General features: G+C 41.9%; 1 protein-coding gene across 1 annotated transcript in view; it reads right to left on the bottom strand.

Annotated features, from left to right (window-relative positions):
- Positions 1–840: 840 nt before the first annotated feature.
- HHAT (hedgehog acyltransferase) overlaps positions 841–17,666 on the bottom strand; it is a 375,962-nt gene continuing 359,136 nt past the window's right edge. The window contains exon 12 of the mRNA XM_040351495.1: positions 841–1,124. Within this exon, the coding sequence (XP_040207429.1) occupies positions 988–1,124 (137 nt within the window). The 3' untranslated portion in view covers positions 841–987. The remainder of the gene's footprint in view (positions 1,125–17,666) is intronic.

Genomic DNA, 17,666 nt, shown 5'->3' on the forward strand with positions numbered 1-17,666 from the left:
GGTTAGATCCGACAGGTGTACGTCTTCGTACGCCTTCGGATCTAAGATGCAATACTTCGGCGTCCGCTGGGTGGCGTTCACGTCGTTTATGCAAATTAGCTATTTCCGACGATCCACGAACGTACGAGTGGCCGGCGCATTTTTTTACGGCGTCTGTAGTCGGCTTTTTTCGGCATATAGTTAAAGCTGCTATTTCGTCGCGTATAGTTAGACTTGCCATGTTAAGTATGGCCGTCGTTCCCGGGTTTAACTTGAATTTTTTATTTTTTTTTGCGTAAGTCGTCCGTGAATCGGAATGTACGGAAGTCACGTCCATGTTAAAAAAAATTACGTCCATTTAGCGCAATGCACGGCGTGAAATTTTGGGACGGCACATGCGCAGTTCATTCGGCACGGGGACGCGCTTCATTTAAATGAAACACGCCTCCTAATCGCCGATTTGAATTCCGCGCCCTTACGCCGCTTGAGATACACTACGCCACCGTAACTTACGGCGCAAATTTTGGGGATTCGAACCGGCCTAATGTAAGTTACAGCGGCGTAGCGTATCTCACATACACTGCGCCGATCTATTTGTATGTGAATCTACCCCATGGTGTTTTTTCAACAAGAAGGTTTACAGCAGAAAGTTCATGTACTTGAACTGTGTAAAATAGCTTTTTACTTATGTTCATCTTAGTTGAATTCTTACATCAAAATTATAAAAGCTGTGGCTCCTCACCATTATCCAGCATTCAAGTTTCGTTATGGACTGCCAGCAAATGTAAAGTAACTGTCCCAACACAATGCCATAATTAGTTGTTCAGCAACATTCATTATAACTGAAAGCAGAAAAGCAGGAAACGCTGAAAAAGTTTTATTGTGAAAAAATCTGCAGAAGTATAAAAACTGGAAATAGAATACTGATGTCCATCTGAGATCCTCCTCAATATTCAGAGATGTTTTTTTTTAGCTCTGTTTCTTCTTCTTAAAAAAAAAAAATTCTCTTCATCTTTCTGACTTCCCCCGTGCACAAAGTGGAAATTTGTACTTGTATTTGGGAAATATGTACAGGCTCCATTCAATTCCAACTTGGGCAAAGCAGTAGAGACAGCTAAGAACTACAAGAGGAACCCACGGCCAGCCTAAAGACAAAATAGAGAAGAGATTACAGTAATGCCAATGTTAAACATTTCTGTGATAAAACAGCTGCGCACACAGGCCTATTTAGTAAGCAAAGCAAGAACTGACAAGCAATACACAAATTCACCAGCACAGTGTCCAGTTACTCAACGCTGTGGGATTTTTGTTTGTTCTATGTATTGCCCTACCCATGTGCATCATTCCCTGGTAGCTGTAAAATGATCTGAGCATACGTCAAGGACCAATAACCAGCATCAAATATGTCTCTGAAGGTTTTTGCTTATCCAGTTCATGGTACAGATATTAGAAGTTAGGCTGCCATAAGGGGTTCGAATCTTGGCCGGTTCAGCAGGAATCGGCCAAGATTCAAACTGTTAATGGGCAGGCTGAATGTACCAAGTTGGTCAATTGATTAACTTGAGCACAACCAACCCGATGGATTCTCTTGCAATTATTGCTAATGGATGCAATAGTCCCTAGTGAGACGACTTCCACCTCCCTTCCCTGGGTATTCTGACTTCGATTGTTGTGAAGCGATCTATCCCTTGTGAGACCTCTATGCCTGGCATGTATAAGCAGATATCATTACTGAGGACAATCCTCATCAGTTAGCTTGAACTCACCAATACCATTTCCATCCACAGAGGTGTTTAATCCGAAACATCAAGTTACAGCGGATGACAGGATACAACAGATGAATATATTGTGGTATTATGCGGTCAAAAGATGATATTGTCTGTAGCTTACTATGCAGAATACATGTGCCCTGTTACATGAGACCTGTTAGCAGTCTCCATTACACAGGAAGTACAAAACTCAGGAAGAAGGGTGGAGCATTACATAGAAAGGAAGTGTGTCATAAATCAAAGAAACATAGAAATACAAATGCATTAACACAAAATGTCACTAGATGGCAGCATGTGAACTATATACATAACTTCCATAGAAAATGGTTCAGAGAAACAATCTATATAACAATTCTATGCCCCATTGGGGCGGCACAAGACAAGAAGAGAAGAAGACAATGGCTCAGCAGGAGGAATTTCCGCATCAAACACGGTCTGTGTTGATCAGGGAATCAACTTAATTCCTTACCTGCAACCCATGGTTGCAATAAATAAATTTGCTCCATCTATGGCTGGCCTTAGCTTTGTTTATAATGTTCAAGGCACTTCACACTCATCTACATGGCAGTCCCAGTTTGAATGAGTGTTTGGAACATACCTCAGGATGCGAAAAGTTCCGTAATTCATTGCAATCAGGTTGTCTTCAATTTGTTGAATGATTTCTGATGATCTCTTAAGATCATAGGAGTAGTGCATTTATGCTTCTCTAGACCCTCTTCCCCATCTTCATTTGCACTGCACAATCCTTACCCAAGAGCTTTCAGAGATATCCACACATGCAATAACTTCAAAGGGAAGCTTGTCTGTCATCCAATTAATGCACTTATCCTTTAAATGCTCATTGTACATTGCCGATTACATACTGAATAAGGTTAGTTAGTGTTATTAAACTGCTGTAAGGTTCAAGTACAATTCAGATTCACTTTAAACAGGAAGTACACCAAAAACCTATTCTGTTTTTGAGAGTGTGGGGATGAGGCCATAACCCATGAGGGCTTCTCTGCTGTTTGGGATCCCAATGTGGTTCACCCATCCAGGCATAGAGATGGAGGAGACCTGGTTTGACAACATGTAGCTCAGCGGAAAACCCAAACTGTCACTCTGTCTTGTTCAGGAAGGGAGAGGCAGCAAATTATACTTTGGCATCCAGACATTGAGGAAACCCCACTAAGATTACCCCTTGCCCCACTTCAACCAACACAGAAAAATGCTTTATTTAGGCCTGCTGTTGCAATAAAAAAATTACACATTTTCTTTACAGGTGGAGGTTAATGACTGTTCTCAAACGTCGGCTTGGCACAAATTAAATTATTTAAAAAGCTGGTTAAGCTCATTACTTAGTCATCTCTGAGCATATGAAAGTAAAAAGATATTCCAGCATCCCAAGGTGACTTTCATGACGACAGTTGCTGAGTGGTGTAACGCTCGGTATAAATTACTTTCTTCTACAAGATTAGAATTGATGCCGTAATATATAATTATGGGAGTCTCAGCTTGTGTATAGATCATTTTACCAATGTCACATGTAATACTCTTATTCTGATACAAGCATCATTCAGACATCAGCCCTCAATGTACAATAGTGGCTCTAGTGCAAGGCTTTACAATTACAGACCCCCAATGGATTACCCTTAATGTCCCCAAACTCTGTTCACCAGACTGTAGAAATCAAATGATGTCCATAGTCTGGTTTTAATTTATATATTGATAGCAAAAAATATAATCTCTAAACATTATTAGTATTATATCTCATTTATTCAAATGAAAACTGCACATTAATAATACATACACTAGCTACAGTTAAAGCTAACTGCTGTTGTGTATGAGCAATAAAACATTTGTCAGTCCTGCTCCTGACAATGTTATAGGCATATCATCTGACACATCAAATCGCTGTGTCTACTATCATTTTTATGTTCAGAGAATCTTGTTTTATTTTTTTAAATCTGAGATCCTGAGGCCCCATACACACCATAGAATCTATCCGCAGATAAATCCCATCAAATGGGTTTCTGCGGATAGATCCTATGGTGTGTACACGCCAACGGATATTTATCCGCAGATAAATCTCCCCTGGAATGGATTTCCAGCAGATAAATATTTGTCGACATGCACAGAATATCTATCTGCTGGAATCCATTCCAACGGATGGATCCGCTCGTCTGTACAGACTTACCGGATCCATCCGTCCAAAGGGATTCCCCGCACGCGCCGTAATGAATAGACGCATGCGTGGAATTCCTTATATGACAGCGTCGCGCCCGTCGCCGCGTCATAATAGCGGCGACGGCGCGACACGTCATCGGCAGAGGATTTCAGCGCGGATTTCAATGCGATGGTGTGTACACGCCATCGCATTGAAATCCTCTGAAATCTTAGAGAGGATTTATCCGTGGATACGGTCCGCTGAACCGTATCTGCGGATAAATTCTATCGTGTGTATGGGGCCTGAGTCTCACAGATCCTATAATATGGTATGCATACCCCGATTGGGTATGGATTCATTCAGTTCAGAACCCACGCTCCAGGAGATCTTTTGCCCTATTTATTCCATGCCGTGTAGATGCCAATTCTCCATTGGCAATATGAAAAAGCCTCCGACTATTTGCCATGTGCAATAAACATCTGAATGTGTTACTCTATAGCAGTAATGGTGAACCTTGGCACCCCAGATGTTTTGGAACTACATTTCCCATGATGCTCATGCACTCTGCGGTGTAGTTGAGCATCGTGGGAAATGTAGTTCCAAAACATCTGGTGTGCCAAGGTTCGCCTTTACTGCTCTTTAGCAACCAATCCGATTCAAAACTTTAATAAAAGACAACATTTGAAACATTAGCTATGGGATCTAATGGACTGCAGTAAAAGCAACACTAACATTTGTAATTTCACGCAATTCTTTCGATAGAACAGACTTTACATTACTTTTGAATGTACACAATGCTCTGATAAACTGTGAAATCAGGAACCATAGGCTAAATAGTCTTCATAGTCCCAGGCTTTATACCCTAAAAGGGAAGGTCCACCCCTCCAACCTCTATGATGGATTTGAAAGTGGAAACTACATGATCTCGGCTCAATGCACAGTTGAACTATATATATATATATATTTATATATATATATATATATATATATATATATATAAAAATATATCTATATGTTTAATTTTCTAGTACTGTAGTTGAAAGAAAAGAAAGGTGATTATGCTTATTCACTGTCCAATGATCAGGTTGGAGGACAACATAGGAAGCCTGAAACCAAAAGGAAAGCTCAATTTTAATAACATTTAATTACAATATGACTTGTGTCGCAATTGTATATGCTATAGTATTTTTTTTTTTTTGCGATTTTCTTTCCAGGAAAGGGAAGTTACCCTTTGCGTGGTGAAACAATAATGAACTTGTATATGGTTTGGTTAATTCTGCGCTTACCCAGATAACTAAATAATTCGTACCATGCAAACTAGGAAATTATAAATTATATTAAAAGGTAAAGGTATATTAGTGCTGCAATCTCTAGCAATTAAATACGTAATTCATAAACAATATATATATATATATATATATATATATATATATATATATATATATATATATATATATATATATATATATATATATATATATATATATATTGTGAGGGGTTAGCTCGGTAGCGGGGTGTGTGACCCCTTGGATGGGTTCACCACACACTGAATTTATACAGACTGGCAGTCGAAGACGGTTGAAAACAAAGTTTTTGGTTTATTTTTCCATCTTGCTGGAAAACAATTGCAAGCATCCAAACAGCATAAACAAAATCAAACATAAAATAAACCCTAGCCACTCTGGGCGTCTACCTTCCACACAGGAACCTATCTATGGAGTCTGACTCAGCCTAGCGCTGGGCAGACAGTGCTGGTCGTACAGCACAAAACAATAGTCTTTTGATTTTTATCACACAGAAAAATCACTCCTCTCCTCCTCAGAAGACTTTCAGTACGCTGCTCTCCTACTCACAAAGCCTTAGGAATGATGCAGCAATTAGTGGTAACCCTCTGGACTTCTTACAGAGGCCTTAATTGCCTCACTCTGAACAGCTGGAGTCTTCCAACGGCCCTTAGCCTTCCTGGCTACATTTTCCAGCCGATGCCTAATAACAATTGGTGTATTGTCTAAACAAGGCAGAAATGTTCCGTCTGTGACAACACCCACAGATTTACCTGACTTCCTGTCACAATATACACACACACAAAAAAAAAGATACGCAAAAAAAAAGAAATTTAATTTTTGATCAAAACCAACAAGTGAATAGGATGATCAAAATAAATGAATAATTAAAGTGAAAAAAAAAAAACACTGGTTACTAAGAATTAAAGTGCAAAACCTTCACCCTTTTGACAACGTGTACTTACACGAAACCCGTCAGGGAAGACTCCAATGTTGCCATCATTTTATTGAAGTGCGCTATATTCTCATATGACATGTAAGTGCAACTTTTAATTAAACCTAAAACTGATTTTTTGACGGTATTACACTATGGCGTCCCCTCTTTTCTTTTTCTACGTTTCTATGTGAATTTTAAACACGGATGACCATCTCCTGCATTCCCTGAGTGAGAGACCTTCCAGTTCTCCCTAGGTTATCGCTTTAAGATCATTCGCTGACCCCTGCCTGAAGCAACTCCACACCGTGGTTTCCAGTTATACCAAACCTGATTGGCTCTGGAAATATACATTTCACAGAGTCCATACGTTCCGGTAAGCCTGCATTCACACTGGTGATGGGATATTTCTTCTTTTGGAGATTCACATTTATTCACTCATCTTTGGAAGATCTCATCTCTCTCTTCAATTTTGAACATTGCTTCATTTAATTTTTTATTTTGTTTATTTTTGGACATTTTTTATTGATAATTGTGTCCTCATATATATGTGCAGTTCACACTATTGCATACTAGCTACACATGGTTTGGATTTTCACTTTCACACCTGTTTTTGTATCAGAGCGCTACACTTTTGTGTCCACATAAAGTGCAAAACCACTTTGTACCAAAAATTGGTTAATTCATTAATTTTAAGTGATCAAATAGAGAATTTTTTTTTTTTTATAATGACAAGATAAAAAAATTATCAAGTGCATAAAAAACTCATATAAATGCTAAATTGAAGTTCAGAAGTGCAGTAATACACTCTACTCAAAAATTCAATTGACCGATTGAATTTTTAATGACGTCCCAATAAAGTTTTAAACCATATAATATAGGTGATAAAGCAAAAAAAAATGATATGGGCATAAAAAATAAATAATGAACTATAAGGAAATAAGGAAACATTTAGACAACCTACCAGCATCTGTCTATAACTGAAATAATAACTGCGTTAGTGTCCACAATTTTTGCAAATAACAGCATTCTAAGCAAGCTTAATATTCATGTAGCCAGCTGTTTAAGAGGCTGTGTAAGCAATGTCTCCATCAAACTGCACTAATTGCAGGCGATCAGAGCCTCCCGCTGCTACAATCAGTATCCCTGCAATGTGCTTTAAGCATTTGGCTGTTTAGCCCAGCACAGTGCAAAGCTTTTGAACAGGAGATGTTCCTTCAGAGTTGCTTTTGCATCCAAGCGGATGTGGATTCTGAAGGACCACTGTCTATAAGGTTTAATAAACCCAATAAGCAGCAGGTGGAGGATCCTTTCCAGAAGCGCAGAGCATACCCTGATGTAAAGCGTCTTAAACATCCGTCAACATGAACCCTTACTGTTGATGAAGTCAATTCTCCCCACATCTCAGCGGGAAAGAGCAGACTAACTACTACATTGTCAATCATTGAGCAAAGACTGAGTCAATCTGCACCGTGTTTGTGTGATGGGAATGACGTTTATAAAGGGATAAAATCTACTTCTTGTGAGACGAGATTAATTCCCCAGATCTCTGCAGTACACCTGAAACGCGCCAGGTAATGTTTACTCATTGACATTACATAACTGCCAGCTTGTTACTGGATGGAGTTAGGTTTGAAGATCTTGCATCTGTGACAAGATCTTTTCGCTGACTGCAGAGGAGCAATCCTGGGAAAAGAGACATTTCAAGTACCAGGAAATTACAACGCCGATAAATGAGATACGTTGTGTCAAACAGAATTTCACTTGATTTCGTTTAATGAGAGTTGAACAAGAAAGGGCAGCAGGAGCATGACACGTTGCTCTGAAGCACGGATTGAAGTGATAGAGAATCTCTCTAGCAATGGGTCAGACAATTTAACAAAAAACTATAAAAGCCACTTATAATACAAGAGCCAAAATTTCAGTTCAGGTTTCCAACTGATAGATTCAACCTGGTCTTTAAAGTGATTTTAAAGGCTCGTAAAATAAAAATAACAAACATGTAATGGGCCGTACAGACGACCGAACATGTCTGCTGAAACTGGTCCGCGGACCAGTTTCAGCAGACATGTTTGGTCGTGTGTAGGCCTGAGCGTGCAGGATTCCAGCAAACATTTGCCCGCCGGGCCTTTTCCCAGCGGGCAAATATTTCTGGACTTGTTTTAAAACAGTCCACTGGAATCCTGCCCGCTCGGACATGTTCGGTCGTCTGTACAGACCTACCGTACATGTCCGAGCGCCCGCCATCCCTCGCATGCGTCGAATGACTTTGATGCATGCGTGGAAGCATTTAACTGGCAGGCCCGCCCACGTCGCCGCGGCGACGGCGCGGACACGCCCCGCGTATTGTTTACGCGCGGATTTCTGTACGATGGTTAGTACAGCCATCGTACAGAAATCCCCGGGCAGACATGTACGGTGAAAACGGTCCGTGGGACCGGTTTCATCGTACATGTTTGCCCGTGTGTACGCGGCCTTATACTTAAAGGGTCGCTAAAGGATTTTTTTTTTTAGCTAAATAGCTTCCTTTACTTTACTGCAGTCCTGGGTTCATGTCCTCATTGTTTGTTTTTGCTTTGATGTTGCTGTAATTCCTCTCTGTTCTGAACACTTCCTGGTTGTCTGTTTCCTGATCACCACAGTACTGGGAGATTTCTCACTGTGGTGACTAATCAAGGAGGTGTGATTACTGTGTGTCTATAACCCCTCAGCACCAATCCAGTTTCGTTTTGCAAAACCTTCAGTGCCCTCTATTGGCTCTCTGGCTCTGTACATCAGAGAACCAGGAAACAACAGCAAAAACGAAACTAAACTGTAGGTACATTATATTATTGTTTTTTATCTATTTTTAATCATTTTAAAAGGAATCAGTTAACTATTATGTCTCTATACCCTGTAAACAGTCATTTCAGCAAAACATTTTTTTTCCTTTAGTGACCCTTTAACTCCTCTCTGCAGTTGGTTTTGCACAAAACAGCCCTGATCCTCCTCTTCTCAGGTCCCTCTTTGCTGCTCCTGTCCCCTCCCTCCTTTGAGAGCCCCTCAGCCAGCAGCTTGCTACAGGTGGCACACAAGTTGAGTCAGAGCTCCGTGTATCCATTCGGACACGGAGCCCCGACCTGATTGGCTGACTAACTTTGATGCATACCATCAGAGTCCCCAGAGAGCCCCTGCCTTGCATCAGGATCCCCAGAGAGCCCTTGCCTAGCATCAGGGTCCCCAGAGAGCCCCCGCCTTGCATTAGTGTCCCCAGAGAGCCCCCCACCTTGCATCAGGGTCCCCAGAGAGCCCCCCGCCTTGCATTAGGGCCCCCAGAGAGCCCCCACCTTGCATCAGGGTCCCCAGAGAGCCCCCGCCTTGCATCAGGGTCCCCAGAGAGCCCCCGCCTTGCCTCAGGATCCCCAGAGAGCCCCTGCCTAACACTTTGATGCATCAAGATAAAAAACCTTCTGCCTTTACAACTCCTTTAATACTGTCTGGGGCTCCAGAAAGAAAATCATCCCTACTCGGGCATGTACTGGCTATTGGGACTCCCGGGACTTTCGCAGTGGGCCGGTTTCAGCGACATCGCTGGGCCCATAGCCCCGAGTCCCATGGGTCCACAACCACAGGGCTGTGGCCCACTACCGGGCCATGGCCTCTCTGCAGCCATGTGGCGGGCATCATGGGAGAGCCAGAGAGCGGGGTGGGCAAGAGAGCAGAGAGATGAGATCATCTCTCATCGCCCACCCTGCATCACCGCTGTTCCGCCCTCACTGTGCAGCCACGGGCAACAGAGAGATTACATCATCTATCACTGCCCCTCCTCTCTCGGGTGACCCTGATGTAAGGAGCAGCACTCTGGAGACCCTGAAGCAAGTGGAGGGGCTCTCTTTAGGGCCATGATGTAAGTGGGGGGGCTCTCTGGAGACCCTGATGTAAGTGGGGGGCTCTCTAGGGACCCTGGTGTAAGTGGGGGCTCTCTGGGGACCATGATGGAAGGCTGAGGCTCTCTGGGGACTCTAATGTTAGGTGGGGCTCTTTGGGGACCCTGATGCAAAGTGGGGGCTCTCTGGGGACCCTGATGCAAGGCGGGGCTCTCTGGGGACACTGATGCAAGGCGGGGGGATCTCTGGGGACCCTGATGCACGGCAGGGGCTCTCTGGGGACTCTGATGCAAGGCAGGGGCTCTCTGGGACCCTAATCTAAGGAGGAGGCTTTTTTTGCGCAATTGCGTATAGTTTATATATGGTTTTTGTGCGTGTTTGCAAAATTAAAGTGGGCCGGTCTGGATGATGTCCAGGGCCACATTTTTGTCCCAGTCCTGCCCTGTCTCACCCCTCCATAGCTGTGATGTGTCAAGCTTGGATATACACCCGAACTATATTTGTCACAGATTAAAATTAAGTGAGCATGCACAGCGCTCTACCCACAATTTATAAACTCCAGTACTACTATAATGTGATTCTAATAAAAAAACATAACACAAAAAATAATGTTAAGTATTGGTGTAAATCTAATAAATGTCCAAATAAAGTGTCCAAATATTGTATACGTAGTATTTTGTTATCGACAAAGGATCTGTGATCTCCCTTAGCTGCATGCTGTAATGATGTTCTTCAAACCAACAACTCCACCAATGCGATCAATTCCCCAGATGGAACTGACCCCTAAATCAACAGAAGGTCAGTAGCATCTTAGGCAGGAAAATCTCCATCATCAATCCTCTTCTTTATTCAAACACAATTGCAGATCTCTCAATTGGCAGGTGCAGACTGACATGGACCTCTCATATTTCTTCTTAAAAACAAAAACGCCCATAACGTGATATTGCAAAAATGGTTTATTAACCATTTCAGTCCCATGTGGCATTTTAAGAAGGCACCTGGACTCCAGCATTGGAACCATGGGATGTCAATGACAGCTAGACTCCAGCACTAAGTCTAGGAGCTGAAACTATCAATTTATACAGCTTAATTCATAGATGTATGCTGTAGAAGGGTATGTAAGCACCATGCTTCCACGCTGGGATTTCATATAAGTGAATATGATACAATCCTAATAATTTTCAGCGATTCTGTTTCTAGCTATCAATTTATTTAAAAAAAAGGCAGACTATTGACATCATTGATGTGGGACCAGTGGAGGGCAGACATTCGGACCCTGGATAGGGAGTCCTTGGAGGAAAGTTTTGAGGATAACTCAAACTAAATTTTACACCTCAGAGGCTGCAAATAATCTACCTGTAGAGGTCCCCTGTTTGTACTCATCACTCTTCTATTGTTACATTTATTCTGTGACATTAAATTGTCTTCCACAACCTCACCTTAGTAGCAGTTTTTACTGTTCCACACCCAGTTTTACACCTAAAAACACAGCTTGTTTCTGTTCCAGTTAATGTCTGTGTTTCAACCTACATTTGAAATATGATGATCATTAGCACCTGTTTTGTATAATTTGTTATGCCCTGTACACACGATAGGTTATCCGATGAAGCTGACTGATGATCAGTCGTGCCTACACACCATCAGTTAAAAAAACGATCGTGTCAGAATGCGGTGTTCAATGCTTCCAAGCATGAGTCGACTTGTTTCTGAGCATGCATTTTTTTTAACCGATGGACGTACCCACAGACGATCAATTTTTTTTTAGCAGGGGTGTGTGACCTCCTGAGTGAGTTCACTACACACTGAATTATACAGAGAGGCAGCCGTGGGTGGTTGAAAAAACAAGGGTTATGGTTTATTCTTCCATATTGCTGGAAACAAGTGCATGCATCCAAACAGCATAAACAAAACAAAACATAAAATAAACCCTGGCCACTTGGGCCGTCTACCTTCACAACACAGGAACCTACCTATGGAGTCTGGCACAGTCTACTGCTGGGCAGACACTGTTGGTCTTCCAGCAGAAAACAATAGTATTTTTGATTTTTCTTATCACACAGCAAAAATATCAACAACCACTTCACCTTCAGACGTCTTCCTCAGCTCACTGCTCTCCTTAACTCAACAAGCCTCAGGATGCAGCATTAAGTAGTCATCCTCTGGACAACTTATAGAGGCCTTAATTTTCTCATTCTGAACAGCTGAAGCTATCCAACGTCCTTAAACCTTTCTGGCTACCTCTGCAGCCGACACCTGATAGTAGTTGGTGAATTTTCTAAACAAAGCAGAAATGTATCTCCCGTCTGTGACAACACCCCCAGATTTACCTGACTTCCTGTCACAATATGTATATATATATATATATATATATATATATATATATATATATACACACACAGCACTGAGCAAAAGTGAGTACACCCCTCATGTTTTTATAAATATTTTTTCATGTGACAACACTGAAGAAGTTACACTTTGCTACAATGTAAAGTAGTGAGTGTACAGCTTGTATAACAGTGTAAATTTGCTGTCCTCTCAAAATAAATCTAACACACAGCCATTAATGTCTAAACTGCTGGCAACAAAAGAGTACACCCCCAAGTGAAAATGTCCAAATTGGGCCCAATTACCCATTTTCCCTGCTCAGTATCATGTGACTCGTTGGTGTTACGAGGTCTCAGGTGTGAATTGGGAGCAGGTGTGTTAAATTTGGTGTTATCGCTCACACTCTTTCATACTGGTCACTGGAAGTTCAACATGGCACCTCATGGTAAGGAGCTCTGAGGATCTGGAAAAAAAAATGTTGCTCTACATAAGGATGGCCTAAGCTATAAGACTATACAACTGAGCTGCAGCATGGTGGCCAAGACTATACAGCGGTTTAACAGGACAGGTTCCACTCAGAACAGGCCTCGTCATGGTCGACCATAGTGGTTGAGTGCACGTGCTCAGCGTCATATCCAGAGGTTGTCTTTGGGGAAATAGACGTATGAGTGCTGCCAGCATTGCTGCAGAGGTTGAAGGGGTGGGAGGTCAGCTTGTCAATGCTCAGACCATACACCACACACTGCATAAAATTGGTCCCAGAAGGAAGCCTCTTCTAAAGATGATGCACAAGAAACCATGCAAACAGTTAGACTAAGGACATGAATTAGTGGAACCATGTCCTGTGGTCCGATGAGACCAAGATAAACTTATTTGGTTCAGATGCTGTCATGCTTGTGTGATGGCAACCAGGTGAGGAGGACAAATACAATTTTGTCTTGCCTACAGGCAAGCATGGTGGTGGGAGTGTCATGGTCTGGGGCTGCATAAGTGCATCGGCACTGGGGAGCTACAGTTCATTGAGGGAACCATGAATGCCAACATGTACATACTGAAGCAGAGCATGATCCCCTCCCTTCAGAGACTGGGCCACAGGGCAGTATGCCAACATGAAAACGATCCCAAACACAGCTCCAAGACGACCACTGCCTTGCTAAAGAAGCTGAGGGTAAAGGTCTCTAACATCCACCAACTCCGTGATGTCATCATGGAGGAGTGGAAAAGGACTCCAGTGACAACCTGTGAAGCTCTGGTGAACTCCATGCCCAAGATGGTTAAGTGAGTGCTGGAAAATAATGGTGGTCACACAAAATATTGACACTTTGGGCCCAATTTGGACCTTTTCACTTAGGGGTGTACTCACTTTTGTTGCCAGCTGTTTAGACATTAATGGCTGTGTTGAGTTATTATGAGGGAACAGTAAATTTACACTGTTATACAAACTGTATACTCACTACTTTACATTGTAGCAAAGTGCCAATTCTTTAGTGTTTTCACAAGAAAAGTTAGAATAATATATTTACAAAAATGTGAGGGTGCACTCACTTTTGTGAGATACTGTTTTTTTTTTAAATGTATTCCCAGAATTAACATTGGCTCAGGCTCAAAATTTCTTCTAGCTTACAGAAATCAAAACCTAATTTATATAAAAAAAAAAACAAGTAAATAAAGTCTAGCCATAACTAAGCAATGCAGTTTACAGACATTGATAAATGTACTGTATGGAAATGCTAAGTCCGGACGGTGCCAAACGGATGTCTACCAAAATGCATAACGTGCTTTTCAAATGTCAATACTACAAATTTAAACCTGTCATAGTTCCCTCTCATCACTCATAACAGCATTAATGAAGACAATTAAGCACTGCATGTCTTAATTAAAAATATGCTTAAGCACTGGCAACTCATTAGCTTTTAATTGAAATAAAGCCGTTTGCCAACCTCCCCATCTGCAAGTCAGACAAGCAACAGACTACCTAAATTTTTGATAAGAAGTCTTCATCAAAGTGAAGCAATAATGAACTTCTTTCAAACATTAAAAATATTTCCGTATTCATCTCTGAGGAGTTCTTATGCTAAACAAGTCAGCGCACCGCCTGTTGGAAGTTTGGAGTTACTCACATGCAGGCCAGTCATTGGACCTGCATGTGAGTAACATAAGACTTGTCGTTCTTATTGTTTAAATTACACCTGTTACTTAATTATTCTAAATTGGCTACAGCAGTGATGGTGAACCCATGGCACGCGTGCCAAAGCTGGCACGCAGAGCCCTCTCTATTGGCACACGAAGATGAAGAGTCGGCCATCCTGTACAAGGTGCATCTCGTCCACAGCTGCCCCATAGAACTACATTTCCCACAGGGCTCTAGGGCCAGGGGCGATGTGTCGGGGTTGTGGACAAGACGAAGCGGTGCTGCCGGGTCGGATGCTGCATCTCTTGCAGGCTGTCTCGCACAGCAGAGGGGCTGGGGACTGAAGACATCTCCCCCTCCTCGGCTGTGTATATCTACACAGCCCGCAGTAAGAATACCCATGCCGCTTCGAGGTCTGTACTACGTTTATTTTATTGTAGATGGATACAGGAGGGGGACAGAGTGACCAGGAGGGGGGTCTGTACCAAGTGGGGAGGGAGGTCTGTAGTGACTTATACATCAACTGTGTTTCTAGATATACAGCGGCTGTGTCTCCAGCATAAGAAAAATGGTCTCCAGAATAGCAGACTTTGGTCACACGGGGAGGTTTTGTGTTGCAGTTTGGGCACTCGGGTTCAAAAAGTTTTGCCATCAGTGGGCTACAGCAATAAATTGTTCTCAGAAGCCCCATATTCCAAGGTATTTTAACATTTAAATTCCAAAACCTGCCTGCTGACCAGCCATGTATAGCTAAGCTTCCTTTCCTATTGACTATTCAAGTGTTACTAAACCCATGACCCTGCATTCACTATATCTCGTCTCCCACAGTACACAGAACATGGAAATGCAATTATTTTTGTAAATATAAATGGCTAAATACCCTTTCTCATTAGCAGTATATAGCAGTCATGACTTATGATCAGTGTCTGGTTAAAGCTTGTTGGAGGAGTTTCAATTCTCCTTTGACGGTCCTATTAGGCTGCATGACTCCTGACCCTCTGTCTCTCTATTTTTGTTTATAGCGCAAGACATAAAAACTGCAGAGGTGATCAAATACCACCAAAAGAAATCTCTATTTGTGGGAAAAAAAGGACGCCAATTTTGTTTGGGAGCCACGTCGCACGACCGCGCGACTGTCAGTTAAAGCGACGCAGTGCCGAATCTCAAAAAGGGGCCTGGTCCTTTACCTGCATTTTGGTCCGTGTCTTAAGTGGTTAATGAATAATACACAAAATGTTATTTAACGAATAATGCAAAAAAAATATGAACAAAAGAAGTACAATAAGCACAGACTCTAATAGCAGCAGACATTAATTAGTAGTTATACCACAAAGTTGAAAAAATAAATCCAACTAAGTATCCATATACAGTGTTAGAATTAAATAGAGCAGAATTGAATTAGATTGTATGAACATTCACACTGAGCCCAATTGTGGCCAAACCAGTCAAAAATAAGAATAAGTCAAAAAGATAAAGGACAAAAGAAAAAAAATAAGAATAGGTAAAGTTTCAGTAGGGTACCATTATCACATAAGACGTTAACAAAAGAACAAAAGAACAAAGGAACTCCTTACAAGAAAAGTCACCAACATTTCAAACTGAGAGGACTGAACAACAACAAAAAAACATGCTGCAAAAATTATTTAAGACCATAGGATGTATTAACCAAGCCCTCCATTTGTTGGCTTTGTCATGGGTTTATTCCTTAGAAGCTAAAAAATGTTCATAATAACATTGGTTATTTAACCATCATACCATTTCACAGAGATTAGGGGTATCTGAACTTTTCTATTTGCTAGTATTGGCATGAAAAAAAACGACGTTTTTAAAAACGTCATTTAAAATCACCGTGTGTGGGCTTCACATCGTTTTTCGGCTTCTGAAAAACGACAAAAAAAAAAATTCGAACATGCTGCATTTTTTAATGTCGTTATTTAAAATGTCGTTTTTCGGGTTGTAAAAAATTATCGTGTGTGGGCTAAAACAAGGTTTTAAACCCGCGCATGCTCAGAAGCGAGTTATGAGACGGGAGCCAATAGGTGTGCCAAGCTTGTAGCATCATACTCAAAAAGACTTGAGGCTGTAGTTGGTGCCAAAGGTGCTTCAACAAAGTATTGAGCAAAGGCTGTGAACACTTATGTATATGGGATGTTTTTAATTTTTTTTTCTTAATTTGCAAAGATTTCAAACAAACTTCTTTCATGTTGTCATTATGGGGTATTTTTTGTAGCATTTTGAGAAAAATAATGAATTTAATCCATGACAAGACCTTCACATAGAAGACCTATATCATTTTACTAATATATGCATTACATACTCAAGCACATGTTTTAATACTGACCCAGAACAAGTATGCAGATCAGGACTGAACTTTTTTTAAACTTTTTTCTGATCTGTATATTTGTTCTATTTCAGTAACTTAGAATGTAGACATTGAAGCCGATATCATGACCACCAGAAAATTAACATTTTTAGGAGGAGGTCAGAAATGACAGCCACCATATCAATTATTGGTGGTCATCGGCACTTTAGGACCTTCCAAAACAATACCACAATCATTGGTTGTCAGTGGCAATTTAGACCTGACCCCCCGCCTTCACCTTCAATATGTCGTGATCCTCCTTCCTAACCGTGTTTACACTTGCAATGGCTATGATTGGTTTACAGCAATCACAAGGTACAGTGCAACTCTAAATTTGCTCTGTACATTGTGTTCCGAGTTGTCCAATGATAGCTTAATCACAGTCATTAACCAGTTGGTAACCGCCCTATAGCCAAAATACGGCTACAGAGCGGTTCCTGTACTCTAGGAGGGCGTCAATGTACGTCCTCCCAGAGACTGCGTTGTGCGCGCCCGAGCGGGCGCGCACACGCGTTTGCCGGTGCTCGCCGGGTCTACGGGACCCGCAGCAACAGCACTCGCGGTAAGGAGCCAATGGAAGCGGCTCCTTACCACGTGATCGCGCCGTCCAATGACGGCGCGATCACTTGTAAACAAACCGGCGTCATGTAATGACGCCGGTTCCTCCCTCTCCTCTCTGTACCGTTCGGTACAGTGTGAGAGGAGAGGGAGGGGGGGGGGATCGGGCGGCAGCAGCAGCCGCCGCACTGTGGGCTGGATCTGTGACAATTGCAGTCACAGATCCAGCCATCCCTGCGCAATACTCTGCAAAATAAAAATAATGATGAGTGCAATACTCTGCAATACCCCACCCCATACTCTGCAATACCCC

This window comes from Rana temporaria, chromosome 4 (assembly GCF_905171775.1).
Source record: "Rana temporaria chromosome 4, aRanTem1.1, whole genome shotgun sequence".
NCBI lineage: Eukaryota > Metazoa > Chordata > Amphibia > Anura > Ranidae > Rana > Rana temporaria.